Below are 16037 nucleotides of genomic sequence, written 5' to 3'. Positions count from 1 at the left end.
CATTCCAGGTTGTATATTTTAAGTTATGTTACATTATTGTGGGGGCAATTTCAAGTTTGGTGGTCCGTGAGTGTTTGTTAAATGGCCACTGATGTACAAGAGGGTAAACTTGGACTCATCAGACCATACGACCTTTTTCTGATGCCGCAGAGTCCAATCTTTATGTTCCCTTGCAAATTTAAGTCTTTTTCTCTGGTTAACCTCACTGATTAGTGGTTTTCTTACAGCTGCTCAGTCCAAATGCTTTGTTTTTTACTTTCACTGTTACACATACCTTCAAGTTCTACCAATTTTAGCATTTTCTTTCCAAGCTCTTCCTCCAAGATAATGTCACCCCACTATCTTTCCAGTTTTAACAAAGCGTTGGACTGTTTTCATTCCTGTGATCTCCTAGGAGCTTTTCTCTGCTTGATGCATGCAAATTATTTGGACTTTTCCATGACCAAAGAATGTAAAACATATCTTTTTTTAATAACAAGGTATTCATTGGATCAGTCGGGGATAAATAACTTTTAGTCAGCTGGAAGATAGTTACCCTGCAGTAATGATCCAATAAGAGGCTTGTATCTATTTACTTAGTTAAATCCATGCAGTGACTTGTTTTTTTATCCATTATTGATGAAGCCAACAAAGACACAAGTGAGACAAATAACAACTTAGATCAATTAATCTTACAAGGAATGAAAAACTCTATTGTATTTTTGTGGATTTTATATAATAGATCATCATAAAGTAGTACATAATTAGAGAAATCATTCGTGGAAGTGCATAAAGTGTGGTGTGCTGCTGTTCTTTGAGCCGTTGAGTCAATTTTTAATAAGACCGAGTATTTTTTCTGTTCCATCTGAAAGCACATCTACAGACCAAATATTTACCTTCTTATTTTTTTTTGCAAATAGCTCAAGACATATTGAATTGAATGCTACTAGGAACATCAGGTCCAAATTTTGAAAAGTCTGAACTTGGACAGGATCTTTCTGGGTCATTCTGACACATGAACATGCTTTGATCTAAAAGCATTGTAGCTCAGGCTGCATATTTAGGCTCTTTGACCTGCTGGAAGCTGAATATTCATCCGAGTTTCAAATCTTTTCAAACCCTGAATTAATCTTCTGACTAGCTCTGACGTGCTTTTCTGTTCCTGCTTGTGTCTGAGAGTTTGTTTGTTCTGTCCATGGTGTACCCCACCTCTCACCCAATGACCACTTGAGAGAAATACCCACAATCCGTCATGGTTTGGTATAGAAAATGTATGGATAGAAAGAAAATGAAAGAAAAACTTAATTTTCTTCCTATTTCTAAATTTTAACTATTGTATGTAAGTTTGTTACATAGCCTACAAAGATAAATGTTACTGATCCCAACATGTAAAAAGTTGGGATCACTAATGGAGTATGAATCCTTTTGGAAAGTATTTTAGATGGTAAACATTTTAAAAATACTTTAAAGCTGCAGTATATAACTTTGTTTTTTCTGTCAATGTTGTGGCAGTATGGCATGAGACGATATCTGTGAAAAAAAATTACAGCATTTTCCGCACTATAAGGCGCACCACATTATAAGGCGCACCTTCAATGAATGGCCTATTTTAAAACTTTTTTCATATATAAGGCGCACCGCATTATAAGGCGCATAGAATAGACGCTACAGTAGAGCTGTAGCTGGGGTTACGTTATGCATCCATTAGACGGAGCTGCGATAAAGGGAATGTCAACAAAATAGTCATATAGGTCAGTCAAACTTTATTAATAGATTACAAACCAGCGTTCTGAAAACTCTGTTCATTCCCAAAATGAATTAACAGCTGTTTTATTATTTTCCTGAGACAGGCAGTCTTAGTAAAGTGTAATTTTCCAGGAGATGCTACCGCTAATGTAGTAAGCTAATATGGCTGCCTTGTATGCTTCAAAGAGGGGCTGTGAACACTTCCGACATTAATTATAACCACAACCCCATTCTGTTCAGCTACTGTATTGTTCAGGTGACTTCATTTATGAATTAATTAAGAAATTTGTTGTCATCACAACATCATCCAAAATACCAGCTACCTACCAAACTGTACATATACTTGTATTTGATATAGTTTCTACAATTTTAATGGGAGAAGAGCACAGTAGGATTGTCATCCTTTTCGTAACGGGACGCGATTTGTTCCGTATTTCTGTATGTCCGACAGTAACGCCTATTACACACATATAAACATTTAGTGTAACAATAATTACGAAACTCAAACACAAGATTTGTTAAGGTCAGCTAAATTGTGGCGGGAGCTAGTAAGGACCCCAGAACGCTTCGGACCAATGATGATGTCACGGTTGCCTAGAGACGGACACTAAGCCCCTTTTGCACTGCACCGCTGGACCCGGGTTTGTGACATCACGCATAATGATGTCACAAAGAGCTAGAGTGCTTCTTGTGCAGCGTCACACTCTTGAGTTCTTCAGCCAGAACCATTGCAGAAGAGAGAGAGAAAGCAAGTAGGATTGTCTCCTAACAAGAGTTTGAAAACTAAAACTTTTCAAGATAAAAAGGAAAATCCTAACAAACAAACAAAGGAAAACATGGGGCAGACTTTGTTCAGACAAAGATCAAAGGTGAATCAGCTCAATAAGGCTTCATCTTCTGATTCTTCGAATGAAGAAATGGCTAGAGAGACAGAGAACATCGATAGCGTTTTGGAAGAAGACAACATGCTGTCGATTGAAAGACAGTCACTTATTAAAGAAAATGAGGAGCTGAAGATTAAAGTAATGGATGCAGAAAAAGCTGCACTTGAAAAGGACGAAGAATTAAAAAACCTGTTTCATGTCAACAGAACTTTAAAGGACGACAACAACACACTGAAACAGGAAAACACTGCACTGGAGCAGAAAAACACCGCACTACATCAGGAGTGCGGTGTTTTAAAACAGCAAAAAGCCATCTTGGAGGAGGAAACCGCCACTCAAATCAACACGCTGGAGCGGATAATTTCCTCTATAGACCAGGAAAACAACGAGCAGAGGGGGATAATATCTGCATTACAAGAGGGAAACAACATTCAGAGGGAGAGACTCGTTCATTCAGAGCGGTTAAATCGCGCCCTGGAGCGTCGAATAAACCGTTTGGAGCAGCAAAACTCTGATCAGGAGCACGATAACGGAGACCTGCATCACGCTCTGAATTTGAGAAGAAGGCAACAGGAGCAGGAAAAAACAAACCATCTGCTAGCCCTCACTACTCTGGAGGTGAAAATCACTGTCCTGGAGGATGAAAAGACCGCTCTGGAGAAGGAAAACACCGTCCTGGAGCAGAGAATAACCCTCTTGGAGCAGGAAAATGCCACCCTAGAGCTTCAGAACAGCGCTCTGAAGCAGGACAACAGCGCCCTGGAGCAGGACAACAGCGCTCTGAAGCAGGACAACAGCGCCCTGAAGCAGGAGAACAGCGCCCTGGAGCAGGACAACAGCGCTCTGAAGCAGGAGAACAACGCCCTGGAGCAGCTGAACAGCGTTCTGGAGCAGGATAACAGCGCTCTGGAACAGGTAAACAGCACTCTGAAGCAGCTGAACGGTTCTCTGAAGCAGGTGAACAGCGCTCTGAAGAAGGAGAACAGCGCTCTGGAGCAGAAGAACACCACCTTTGAACAGGAAAACACTAACCTGCTGCTTGAAGTGGAACAGCTGAACAAATGGCTGAGGGACAGAATGGAAGAGCAGAACCAGCAGGAATCTGAACAGGAAAAGCACAATGACAGCCAGTTGAATTCAGACCAGCCACAGAATCAGCTGACTGTATTCAGACGTGTGATCAGAGGCATCTGGAATATACTTCTGAAAATGTACCTAACAGGCACTCTCAGGTACTGGATTGAAAGATGGTACTTCTAAAGAAAGAAGTGTCATGACGGCTCCAAGCTTCATGCTTGATTATCGGTGGCCTCCAGACATGCCTCCAGGGCTTCATAGCAAGTCCCGTTGGTCTGCAGCTGACCTCAAGGGCTTTGTAGCGAGTCCTGTCGGTCTCTCGGCCTGCCTCCAGGGCTTCGTAGCGAGTCCCGTTGGTCTCCGGGCTGACCTCCAGGGCTTAGTATTGAGTCTTATTGGTCTCCGGGCTGACTTCCAGGGCTTCGTAACGAGTCCCGTTGGTCTCTGGGCTGACCTCCAGGGCTTAGTATTGAGTCCCGTCGGTCTCCGGGCTTACCTCCAGGGCTTCATAGCGAGTCTCGTTGGTCTCCGGGCTGACTTCCAGGGCCTCGTAGCATGTCCCATTGGTCTCCGGGCTGACCTCCAGGGCTTTGTATTGAGACCTGTCGGTCTCCTGGGCTGCCTCCAGGGCTTCATGGCGAGTCCCGTAGGTCTCCTGGCTGACCTCCAGGGCTACGTATTGAGTCCCGTAGTTCTCCTGGCTGGCCTCCAGGCTTCGTAGCGAGTCCCGTTGGTCTCCGGGCTGACCTCCAGGGCTTCGTATTGAGTCTTGTTGGTCTCTGGGCTGGCCTCCAGGGCTTAGTATTGAGTCCTGTCAGTCTCCCGGCCTGCCTCCAGGGCTTCGTAGCGAGTCCCGTTGGTCTCCGGGCTGATTTCCAGGGCCTCGTAGCAAGTCCCATTGGTCTCCGGGCTGACCTCCAGGGCTTCGTATTGAGACCTGTCGGTCTCCCGTGCAGGCCTCCAGGGATGCGTAGCGAGTCTCGGTCTCCGGGTTAACCTCCAGGCCTTTGTAGCAAGTCTTGTTGGTCTCCGGGCTGACTTCCAGGGCTTCGTATTGACTCCTGTTGGTCTCCAGGCCTCCGTGGCTTCATAGCGAGTCTCGTTGATCTCTGGGCTGACCTCCAAGGCTTCGTAGTGACTCTCGTTGGTCTCCAGGCTGACTTCCAGGGCGTCGTAGCAAGTCCCGTTGGTCTCCGGGCTGATCTCCAGGGTTTGTATTGAGTCTTGTTGGTCTCCGGGATGACTTCCAGGGCTTCGTAGCGAGTCCTGTTGGTCTCTGGGCTGACCTCCAGGGCTTCATAGCGAGTCTCGTTGGTCTCCGGGCTGACTTCCAGGGCCTCGTAGCATGTCCCATTGGTCTCCGGGCTGACCTCCAGGGCTTTGTATTAAGACCTGTCGGTCTCCTGGGCTGCCTCCAGGGCTTCATAGTGAGTCCCGTAGGTCTCCCGTGCAGGCCTCCAGGGCTTCATAGCGATCCCGTTGGTCTCTGGGCTGACCTCCAGGGCTTCGTAGTGACTCTCGTTGATCTCCGGGCTGACTTCCAGGGCCTCGTAGCAAGTCCCATTGGTCTCCCGGCTGACCTCCAGGGCTTCATAGCGAGTCCCGTAGGTCTCCTGGCTGACCTACAGGGCTACGTATTGAGTCCAGTAGTTCTCCTGGCTGGCCTCCAGGCTTCGTAGCGAGTCCTGTTGGTCTCTGGGCTGGCCTCCAGGGCTTAGTATTGAGTCCTGTCAGTCTCCCGGCCTGCCTCCAGGGCTTCGTAGCGAGTCCCGTTGGTCTCCGGGCTGACTTCCAGGGCCTCGTAGCAAGTCCCATTGGTCTCCAGGCTGACCTCCAGGGCTTCGTATTGAGACCTGTCGGTCTCCCGTGCAGGCTATTAAGGAGGAAAGTTAATAAGTTAGCTTAAGTTTTGGAAACAGCATGGCTCTCCTTTTCCTCCTGGATGCCCGGGTCCCGAGTGGATGTCGTCACGGCCGGCAAGGAAACGGCAAGGCACGATGACGTCACAGAAATGCAGAGTTTAATTCAATAGAAAACACCGTATGAATTTAACAAGAAAACTTCAGAGTACACAGAAGTACATTCTTTACCTGAGACAAAAGAATTAAAAGAAAAAGAACAAAGGCACCTTTGGAGACAGCTGATGCTTAAAAGCAAAACAGGGCAGTTGTCTGAATTCTTATTATTGAGCATTCCCTTTTCTAGTGAAGGCGTTTCTCTTTGTTAATATATGCAAATAGGGCGTACCTCTGTTTTGACCAACCAAGAGCTACCTTGGAAAATACTTAGACCTTCCCCTGAGTTTTAATGACAAATATCAAGAGTCATTCTAGTTATTAAAGTTATAAGTTATTTTCACAAAACCTATCTTGCTCCTCTGCAGTCAGCTTCTCCAAAGATTTGAATCTTTACCTTATCACAAACAATAATGAGATAGAAGTCTTTTTCATCCTGTAAAACATAACATTCAAACCATTCCCTTTTGGTTTCCGATATTGTCATAGTTAGTACATTTTCAAATACATTCCATTTAACTAGATTAGTACTTGTATCTTGGGTAATATATTTTAATCTAACACACTATTGCTATTAATATTAAAAAGGTGTATCAGAAATTAAACCTCAGTGTTTCCAAGATTCCTAAGTTGTGATCAACTCCAGATGCAACTCTGAACTCCTGAGACACCCCCGACCTCTGACCTGCGAGCCGGGGAAGATATTCTTTATGGCCTCCTAATTTAAAACCTTTCAAGAGCATAGTGTTTTATGGCTGCTCTAAGTTACAACCTTGCCAGAAAATGTTTATCTGTGAACTCCTGCTTGCATCTGCTTTTGTCCAAAGGAATGTTGGTCTACTTAAACACACATGGCATTAGCTTAACTTATATTAAACCATGAAAAATAGCCATGATTCCTTAACAATTCCCCCTGTTGAGGTCTGAGAATTATATAAATCAGACCTCACAAACAAATCGATTATGCATTCTAATAGAGGAACTAAAACTACGTACTATACTAAATGAAATAACAATTCAAATACAATTCCCCCTGTTCAAACAGAACCGCCCAGCTCCACAACCCCCCCATCAGCAGCTCCCCGAAAAAGCATCTGATAGGGCGGTGGAGGCGGTGGGCCGCTGCTTCCCTTCTCAATTGAAACTGCAATAAGCCTAATGATAAGCGAGCGTATACACGGAACACAGCAGCATCCGCATGTGACTATTATGGCCACAAACGTAGCCACCGAAACTAACAATGACATAACAATCCCTTTCCATTTACCAAACATAGTAGAGAACCACCTGTCCAAGCCGCCATCAATACCTGAATGTTCATGCATAGTGTTACTCAAAATTCTCAAACCTTCCAACGCTCGAGTGACAGATCCATCAGGGGCCGTATTGTTCGGAATGAAAGTACAGCAGCTCTCCTGGAACATAAAACAGACTCCACCCTTTTCGGCCAACAGCATGTCCAGCGCCATCCGATTTTGAATTGTCATTAAAGAAGTAGGAGCTAACTGCTCTTTCAAACCCCCAACAGCATCCCTGGTCAGATTCGCTAGCCTCAAAAGATTATAATGGACATAATTTATCCTATCAACATTTTTATTCGGCGTGATAGGAAAAAGAGCTGATAACACTGGCATATTTTCAAACCCTGCTGCAATTTGATCCGCCAATTTATATTGATCCGGGACCCCTCTCGGCACGCCGATGGCATCTACATAAGTGGGAGAATTAGTAGTCAAATCAAATGCAGTATCAAAACGTGTATTACGCACCTGTCTCTTGTGCCCCTGTATCTGTAAGGTGAGCACCTGCTCCGGTCCCACAGGATCAAGTCTTTCACCCACAACCATAAGCGGCACAGCCAGGCGAGTCATAGCACATACTCCAACAGTCTTAGGAGGAATACGCACATATAATCTATCACCCCCACAAAAATAATAAAGACCAGCTCTTGCCCAACTCCCGAGTCCGGCCGCTGTTAAAGTAACATTACACCAATCACTGGAAATCTGTCCTATATTAAAATCGGGCTTAAGATGAGTAAAATTAAAACACACATATAAACCGTTACCCTTAACCGGAAGAAAAGTCCCCGTCTGAGTATAGTTATTAATAGGTGGATATATTTTGGCAAGCGCATCACAATTTACAGGATCTGCCTCATTTGTTAATCTCAGCATGCAATTAAAACCCCAACTATCTCCCAAGTGTAATGGGGCAGGTTCAGTATACAGATGAGGCCTAGCTGTAGCACATGCAATGCAGTTCCCAATATTAGTTTCTTTAGCCGTTTGTACCATCCAATTCAGCCATAAATTTTTTTCCCTATATCCAGTCGCTGTTTGAATGATGTCCAATGGTGAAACTGCTGTGTAATCAATCTTAGCCGCATGCTGATCCGGAATTGCCATATCCCTGTCTTCCTCCCCCTCAGGTCTGACCATATTAATTTTAATAACCCCAAGTGGATCTTTATCATCAACCGAAGCACCTAGAGTCAAATAAACAGCTGAATCTGCCGGATACTGTTTAAAGAAAACATCATGCATCGAGGAAATGGTTAGCACTAAAGGATTTTTACCCGTCGGTGGAGAATGTCTTAAAGTCCCTCGTCTTATGGTAACCTTGTCATATTCAGTGACAGATTTATGAGCATACGGTGGACTCCAACTTGATCCCACCCATCTGAAGGCCGATTTCCAAGTGGGACACAAGTGTCGAACCCCATTTTCCTGAGTAATACAATGTCGTTGGAAGGTCAGATCACCACACAAATACACAGAAGTCTTCTGCCAGGATTGAGGGGTCGACCAGCAGCGACGAATGACCTCACACAGATCAATTTGATAATTAGTTACAGTACCCAGAGTATAGTTCAACTCAATTCCACGATATTTAGTGAGGCACTTATCAACAGGAGGACTTAAAGAACGCTCCACACGAACAGTCGCATTTCCGCAAGACACTCCGCACTCGACAAGACTCGGTCGGAGATTAAGTGTCTGTGAGGAAATGAGTCCATTCGTGGATCCTCCGAAAACCCACATTCCCAACAAATTGAGTACAAGAAACACACCTAGCAAAAACTTCCACTCCCAGTTCATGTATCTTAAGATGAACCCCATCCTGCGAACCTGTCAAATGTAATCCTGCGTTATTCAACAATTTTAATACTCACCTTTTAACCGCAAAGTTGCACCGGTATAATTAAGCGTGAAAGGCACTTATCTTTCTACAAATATGAAAAAATCATAAACTCAATTATCAGAATACAACCCAAAAACACAGTACACAGAACAGCCCCAAATGTAAAAATGCAAAAATAAGACTAAAATATGTATATAACAATAGCTAAAAATTATTCTGGAAATTTTAAAAATATACCCGCCACCAATCAAAAACATGCAGAGATAAAGAATTACACAATAGTTTTCTCTTTTTTTTTTTTTTTTTAAAAGTCTGTAAAAAACAAAATATGAAGTCTTCTTCAAAAAATGATAAAAATTACGCGCAAAGACGAAAGTTCTTTTACAGTTCGCAAAAACGAAACTCGCAATAAAATGAGTTTATGTGGATCTTCTCGTAGCCTGATCCTTCTCGGTCGGAAACCTCAAGTTTCCACCTTCGCAGCCGTTGCTCACTGAAAATTGGATTATTATGCCAATATTCCAGTGAGTTTTTAAGGAGAGTATGAAATCTCCTTCTTCCTCAATGGAAGGACATCGGAACAGGATTATTATGCCTGTCCGAGCCTTTTAAACTTTGAATTTCAGGAACCTGAAGTGGTTGTGGCAGGAATTCCTGCTACACTCCCTCCTGGAAGCGCCTGACGTTGCTCCTCGTCCGAAGATTGAAGTCGAAGCTCTTCCTGTACATCACGGAGCGCACGCTGTGGCTCCTCGGCAGCTGTGCACTGACTCCAATGAAACCAGGTGTCTCCTTTCCCTTGTAGACGAACAGCATGAGACGTCCTCTCCACTACTCGGTATGGTCCGGTGTAGCGAGGTTCAGACCACTTCCGTTTGATGACCTTCAGGCGCACCCAGTCGATTCCTGGAACTGGTCCTGAAGCTGGACGCTCCTGTGCCGTCTGGTATTTCACAAATTCCGCAGCCAGACTCTGTAACTCAGTAAAGAAATCTTTATGAGATAAATGTGCAAGTTCACCTTTCCATCCAGGCACGCGACTCCCAGGTCCTGGAAAAATCCGTCCGGTCTGGAGCTCGAATGGAGAAAACCCTGTTGTTTGATTAATAGACATTCGAACAGACATCAAAGCAATAGGCAAAGCATCAACCCAATTTAATTTGGTATGTGCACATACTTTGGCCAATTTTTGTTTGATAGTTTGGTTTAACCTCTCGACCTTGCCTTGTGACTGGGGATGGTATACTGTACCGAAAGAATGTTTCAATCCAAGCAGCTGCTCCACTTTCTGCAGATCTTGATTCTTAAAATGAGTGCCGTTATCTGATCTCACCTTCTCTGGAAATCCATGGGTCGGAATGTAATGATTGATCAGACACTTTATGACAGTTTTACTGTCCTCCTTTTTCGCTGGCCACGCCTCTGGCCAGCCCGAGTATGCATCCACACACATTAATACATACCTGTATCCTCTAACGGGTGTTACCATGTCTGTGAAATCAATAATTATTTCCTTACCCGGTTGTGTAGTACAAGGGAAATGTCCCACTGGTGGCCTAATAGTTGGTTTTGCGTTGTGTTGTCCACAAATTTCACATGTTTTCACATAGTCCTTAACCATGTCTCTCAAAAATGGATGCCACCAGTGCTCTAGATTTTTCAGCATCTGTGCAATACCCACATGTCCGAGTCCGTGAGCTTCCTGGAAAACCTGGAATCTCATATTTGGAGGAAGAATTACTTTACCATTTGGTCCCCGCCAGAGTCCTTCATTGCAGACGGCACCTCTTGCTCTCCAGACTGATCGTTCCTCAGGTGACACGGTTTTCTGATGAGAAATAATTTTTTCAAGGTGATTTTGTTCGACCTGTTCAAGTTCAGTACTCACCATCACCAAAGATGTCAGGTATCCCGCTGCCCTCTTAGCGGCTTCATCTGCGGCTGCGTTTCCTGCTGCAACTCTGGTCTTGCTCTGATCATGTCCCTTGCATTTAATCACAGCCACAGATTGAGGCAAGAGTAATGCTTCTGCCAATTCTTTCATTTCAGTTTCATGTTTTATGGGCTTTTGTGTTGCAGTCATAAATCCTGCCCTGAGCCACTGAGGAAGTTCCACATGTACAGCGCTAGCCACATAAGCTGAATCACTGTAAAGATTCACCCTCATTCCCTCAGCTAGTTTCAGTGCTTCGACCATTGCTTTTACTTCTGCCCTCTGTGCTGATTGGGCACCCTGCAGCTTTTCTGCCTTCAAAACATGAAACTCACTGCCCAAGTCTTCCACTATCGCATATGCTGCTCTCAAACCGTCTGTGTCATGTTTAAAACAGCAACCGTCTGTATAAAAGTTTTTCACATCTTCACCTTCTAGAGGAGAAGCTTGTAGGTCTGGTCTTATCTTTTCTTCCTTCAATACTAATTCGTCACAGTTGTGTGGCTGTCCATCTTGCATCCTGTCAGCCATATTCGCTCCGTTATGTACAAAAGTTATATTAGGTGATTCCAAAATTTTGCTCAGTTTTTGTTGTCTCAATGTAGTTAATGTGAAATGTTGTGAATTCACATATGCCACCACACTGTGTGATGTCATAACCTGTAATGGATGACCCATCACAATGTGTGCTGTCTTTTGAATCATTTTTCCCACACCTGCTGCATGTCTTGTGCATGTCGGATGTCTTTTCTCCATCGGATCCAACATTGCGCTGACATATTGGAGGATTCTCCTGTCTCCCCCTTTTTTCTGAAACAGAACTGCATTAACCGTCAGTTCTGTAACAGAAACATCCAAATAAAAGGGCGAAGCATAATCTGGGACAGCCAACTGGGCAGCAGCAGCCAATTGCTGTTTCAGAGAGATAAAAGCATCTTCCGCCTCCACATTCCAAGTCAAAGCCTGGTTGAGCTTACGAGTCCCATGCTCCCTGACTAATGCCCGTAAAGGGTCTGTCAAACCAGTATAGTTAGGAACATAGTTCCTACTATATCCAGTCAAACCAAGAAAGGACAGCATGTCTTTCACCGTGTGTGGTTTAGGGTGATCGAGAATAGCAGATTTGTGACTGGCAGACATCTGAGTGCCAGTCGCAGTGATAGTCCGCCCCAAGAAAGAAACCTGCTTCCTCGCAATTTGCAATTTAGACCTGCTCACTTTAAAACCTCTGTCAGCAAGGTGTGACAGCAAACGTCGCGTGGCCTCAATGCAGGACTCCAACGACTGTGCTGCCAGCATGAGATCATCCACATACTGAATCAGAGTCACACCGTCCGGTAACGAGCAGTCTGCTAACTGCTGTTTCAAAACCTGATTAAAGAGCCCTGGGGAGAGAGCAAAACCCTGAGGCAAACGCGTATATCTCAGCTGCTGACCCCCGTAGGTGAAAGAAAACACATCCCTACATTCCTCAGCCAATGGGAGACAAAAGAAAGCGTTAGCAAGGTCCACACAAGAAAACCAAGTCTGAGAGGGATCAAGGTTCGTTAATGCAACATGAGGATTAGGGACTGGCACCGTAGGGGTCAATAAAACGGAATTAATTGTCCGGAGATCATGTGCCATGCGGTATTTACCCGTCCCTTTCTTCTCGACTGGTAAAATAGGAGTGTTCCAGGAAGAGGTGGAAGATTCTAACACACCAGCCTCCAGAAGACCCCCAATAGTTTCCGCTAGTCCCTCTTCCGCCGCCTGCTTATGAGGATACTGAGACCTCCAAATAGGAGGGCCCGGTCGCAAATCAAAAGTGACAGGTGTGACATCAACGAGCCCCACATCCGTAGGACCCGTTGCCCACAGACATTCAGGCAGAGAAGCCAACATTGCAGCTGCAGTTGGATGATCAGTCAACTCCCTGCCATGATGCCTAGGAAGTTGAAGATGTTCCAAAACTACAGAGTCTACAGCAGAACACTTTATTCTGTAGGTGTTTGTAGAAGGAGAGAAAAAGAGGTCTGTATTAACAGTTGCCTGCCAGTCTAAGACTGCCAGGGAGCGCTTTACCACGCCCCCTAATTCCATGGCCTGATGGCCAGGATGGAGAGCCAAAGAAATATGTGGAACAGCTTCATCTTGCATTTTATACCAAAACGACTGATCTTGAGTCAGATCAACAGCTGCAGCCACCCCCTCCGGTGCCACATAAATGTCCTGTGAAAATACAGTCCAGTCACCACCGGCTAAATGTGTCTCAAACTGCTCCTGGAACCATTCAGTCTGGTCTCGGTCATAAAACAAAGTAACATGGGGCAGATCAGGGGTCGGACCATACGGAGCAAGCGCTTGAATCCAGGGCTTCCAAAGCAGAAAACAAGACAGAATTCCAGCATGATCAGTCTTTTCCGGCTGTAAACGCCCCCAGTATATGTCAGCCAGTTGCTCCTCAGCTTGTTGCAGCAAAAACTGTCCATGGGTATAAACCGGAGAACAGGCGTGAGACGATCCATCTGGAAAAGTGACAAGTAATCCATCAGGTCCACACAAAATAGTTGCCCCCAGAGCAATCAACAAATCCCTCCCTAGTAAATTAACGGGAGATGAGGGGGAGCACACAAAAGGATGCGTCACTTTCTGTCTGCCCACAACCGTGTGCAGAGGCGTGGAGATTGGCAGAGTCTGTTTCACCCCAGAAAAACCAACCACTGATATTGTCTGATCAGAAAGTTTGTGTGAAGGCATGACAGCATTCATGGTGGAATATGTTGCCCCTGTATCCACCAAAAATGGTAATGATTGTCCATCAACTGTCACATCAATCAGGGGATCTGCCAAAGCTCCCTGACATAGGTTCTTCACCGGGGTGTGTCAATACTGTCCAGCCTGAGAAAACTGTCCTGGACGTTGCGGAAGCAATGCAGCATTCGGAGTTTGTTGTGATGTCAAGTCTGGCAACGTACCATCTGATATATAGTGAGGGCACTGTTGAACCCAGTGACCCTCCTCCCCACAATAAAAACACCTGTCTCTGCCGCGTCCACCCCTTCCTCGCGCGACCGACACTGCAGGCCTTCCCCGTCTGCCCCCACGCCACCCCGGAGGACCAGACCGAAAACGAGGAGCTGACACGCCAGGACCAGAATGAAACACCGGAAGAGGAGCGCGTGCAACAGCCGCCAACATAGCTCTAACCTCCTGTCTTTCCTGTCTTGCAAGATTAAATTTCTGTTTAGCTTCTCCTATTTGAAGTTTCAATAATTGATTCTTAAGATCTTCTTGTTCTCTCTCCTTCTCTTTCTCCTTATCCTGAAAAACCTGCATATTATGCAACAAATGCAATTCCCACTTCGCATGGTCACAAGATCTCAACTCCGGGTTTGTCCCCATTGAAGCAGCGACAGAAGTAGGGACACCATTTAAAACAGCTTGACGAAAATGTTCCCTCATTAATGTAGCAACAGCTGGATGAACCCCAGACTGTCGCCTCCAAATATCTATGGCTTTGTCTAAAAATACCTTTGGGTGTTCTTTGGAATCCCAGAAAAACTTTGGAATAAGTGACAGCGACACAGGAGGAAATATATCCCTCAAGGCCGCACCCACAGGAGTCAGAACAGCTGTAAGAGGCGTCTCATCAGGGAAGTTCACAGTTCCCGCAGACAGCTCGACATCACGGCAATTTGTTGTCGTTGTTGAACGATTCAAAATTGCCCTGAAATCCCCCAATGCTAAGGTCAACCCCCCTGTCAGTGAATCTAATGCATGTAACCAAGGAATAGCACCGTCCACCAAAGATGGTAATTTTTCAATAAGGGTCTGTAAATCTCCAAAAGAAAACGGCTTGTATCTGTGTCCTTGGCGTGAAACTATTAAAGGCATAGCATATGGAGAAGAACTGTCAGAACGTACTGACAGGTCCTCAGAATGAATCGATCCATTTGAAAGGTCTGAGTCCCAATCATCCATACCCCCCTGTGATTTCCTGCCTAAACTTGAAAGTCGTTCCCGAAAAGTGACAGCATTAGAGGTGGCACCGCCCCTCCGTGGTGTGCTCACCCCACGAGGGGAGGGACTAACATCCCTTCTCTGCATGTCATACAGTGTACGTCCACTCCGAAGCTGCATCGGAGCGGAGGTAAACTTCACATGATCTTTCAAAATATGAGGAGAAGACACTGAGTTTCCCCGAATGGGTGGGGGCTCCTCAACCAGACGGCCAACCAGTGACACATCTACATTCAACTGAACCTCCCCCTGCTCCCCCTCTTGTGAGGAAGAGTCTAAGGAAGGTGCAGGGCTGCTCAACTGACGTGAAACCTGAGCCACACCTGAAGAAGTCGCCAAAGGATATCTAGAAAAACAAAGTTTTTCACGTAGAACCCGATCCGCCATAGGAAGACTATCAGAAACAGAGCGAACAGCAAGAGGTGACGCCGGGCATGGCGTCATTAAATCGGGATCCTCCCGCGCCGGTGGAGCAGAAGAACTCTGAGGAGGAACCCTCAGGAGATCCCATTCAGCGGTGCCCCTGCGAACATCCAACACTGGATACAGCCCCGTGCAAGAGGGATTAGTGTCATTATATGGGGGTGGGGGTGAAGCAACAGATGGATTAAACTTCTGTTTCGGCCGGTCAGAGGAAACCCCCGAAAGATCAACCGGGGCGTGTAATGAGTCCGAAGCCTTCGTAACCAAACCCTTTCCATAAAGGTGATCCGTCCCTTGCCAACCCACCAGAAGTTTAGCCCAGAATTGCCTATCCTGTTCCGCATTCTCCAGCTTTTTAATTAGTTTCTTTCTGCGAAACAGAGTAGCCCCATCCTTTTCACCACGCACCGCATCCCTATCAGCTGAAGCCTGACTTAGACAAGCATTCAGAATCAGTCCTAACGGCTTTTCAGCACTTAGGAGTTCATTGTTTTTGCTGACCGCATTTTCCAACCTGACTTTCAATTCCTCCGCCGTCACATCAAGCGAATTCAGACCAAGTTGTTTATCATAAATACAAATGAAGTCCGCAATCTGGTCCCGCAGAGTTTTCCACGGAGCCAGACTATATGAATGGCCTATAACATCATTTGTCAACCCAGTATCCATAATAACTGTACAATAAATGTAGCAAAAACCACGCAAATTCACACAAGCAGCGCTTTTTAAACACAGCGTTCCGCTCAAGGCAATTAGCATACACACACACACACGCACACACACACGCAGATACGCACACAGATTCAAACAGCCTCGTGTCTCAGCAACAAGCAC

At 45.4% G+C, this 16037-nt stretch overlaps 1 protein-coding gene across 1 annotated transcript; it reads right to left on the bottom strand.

Annotated features, from left to right (window-relative positions):
- Positions 1-9230: 9230 nt before the first annotated feature.
- Positions 9231-13647, bottom strand: LOC116709134 (uncharacterized). The gene has a single exon (XM_032547487.1). It carries the CDS (start codon positions 13527-13529, stop codon positions 9468-9470), a length of 4062 nt encoding a protein of 1353 aa, XP_032403378.1. The 5' UTR covers positions 13530-13647; the 3' UTR covers positions 9231-9467.
- Positions 13648-16037: the final 2390 nt, after the last annotated feature.

This window comes from Xiphophorus hellerii, chromosome 19, assembly GCF_003331165.1.
Source record: "Xiphophorus hellerii strain 12219 chromosome 19, Xiphophorus_hellerii-4.1, whole genome shotgun sequence".
Classification (NCBI taxonomy): domain Eukaryota; kingdom Metazoa; phylum Chordata; class Actinopteri; order Cyprinodontiformes; family Poeciliidae; genus Xiphophorus; species Xiphophorus hellerii.
This window is presented reverse-complemented; position numbering and strand designations above follow the sequence as displayed.

Bases quoted from the DNA above. Each gene is read 5' to 3' on its own strand.
- LOC116709134 (XM_032547487.1), bottom strand. From the start codon at position 13,529: ATGAATGCTGTCATGCCTTCACACAAACTTTCTGATCAGACAATATCA.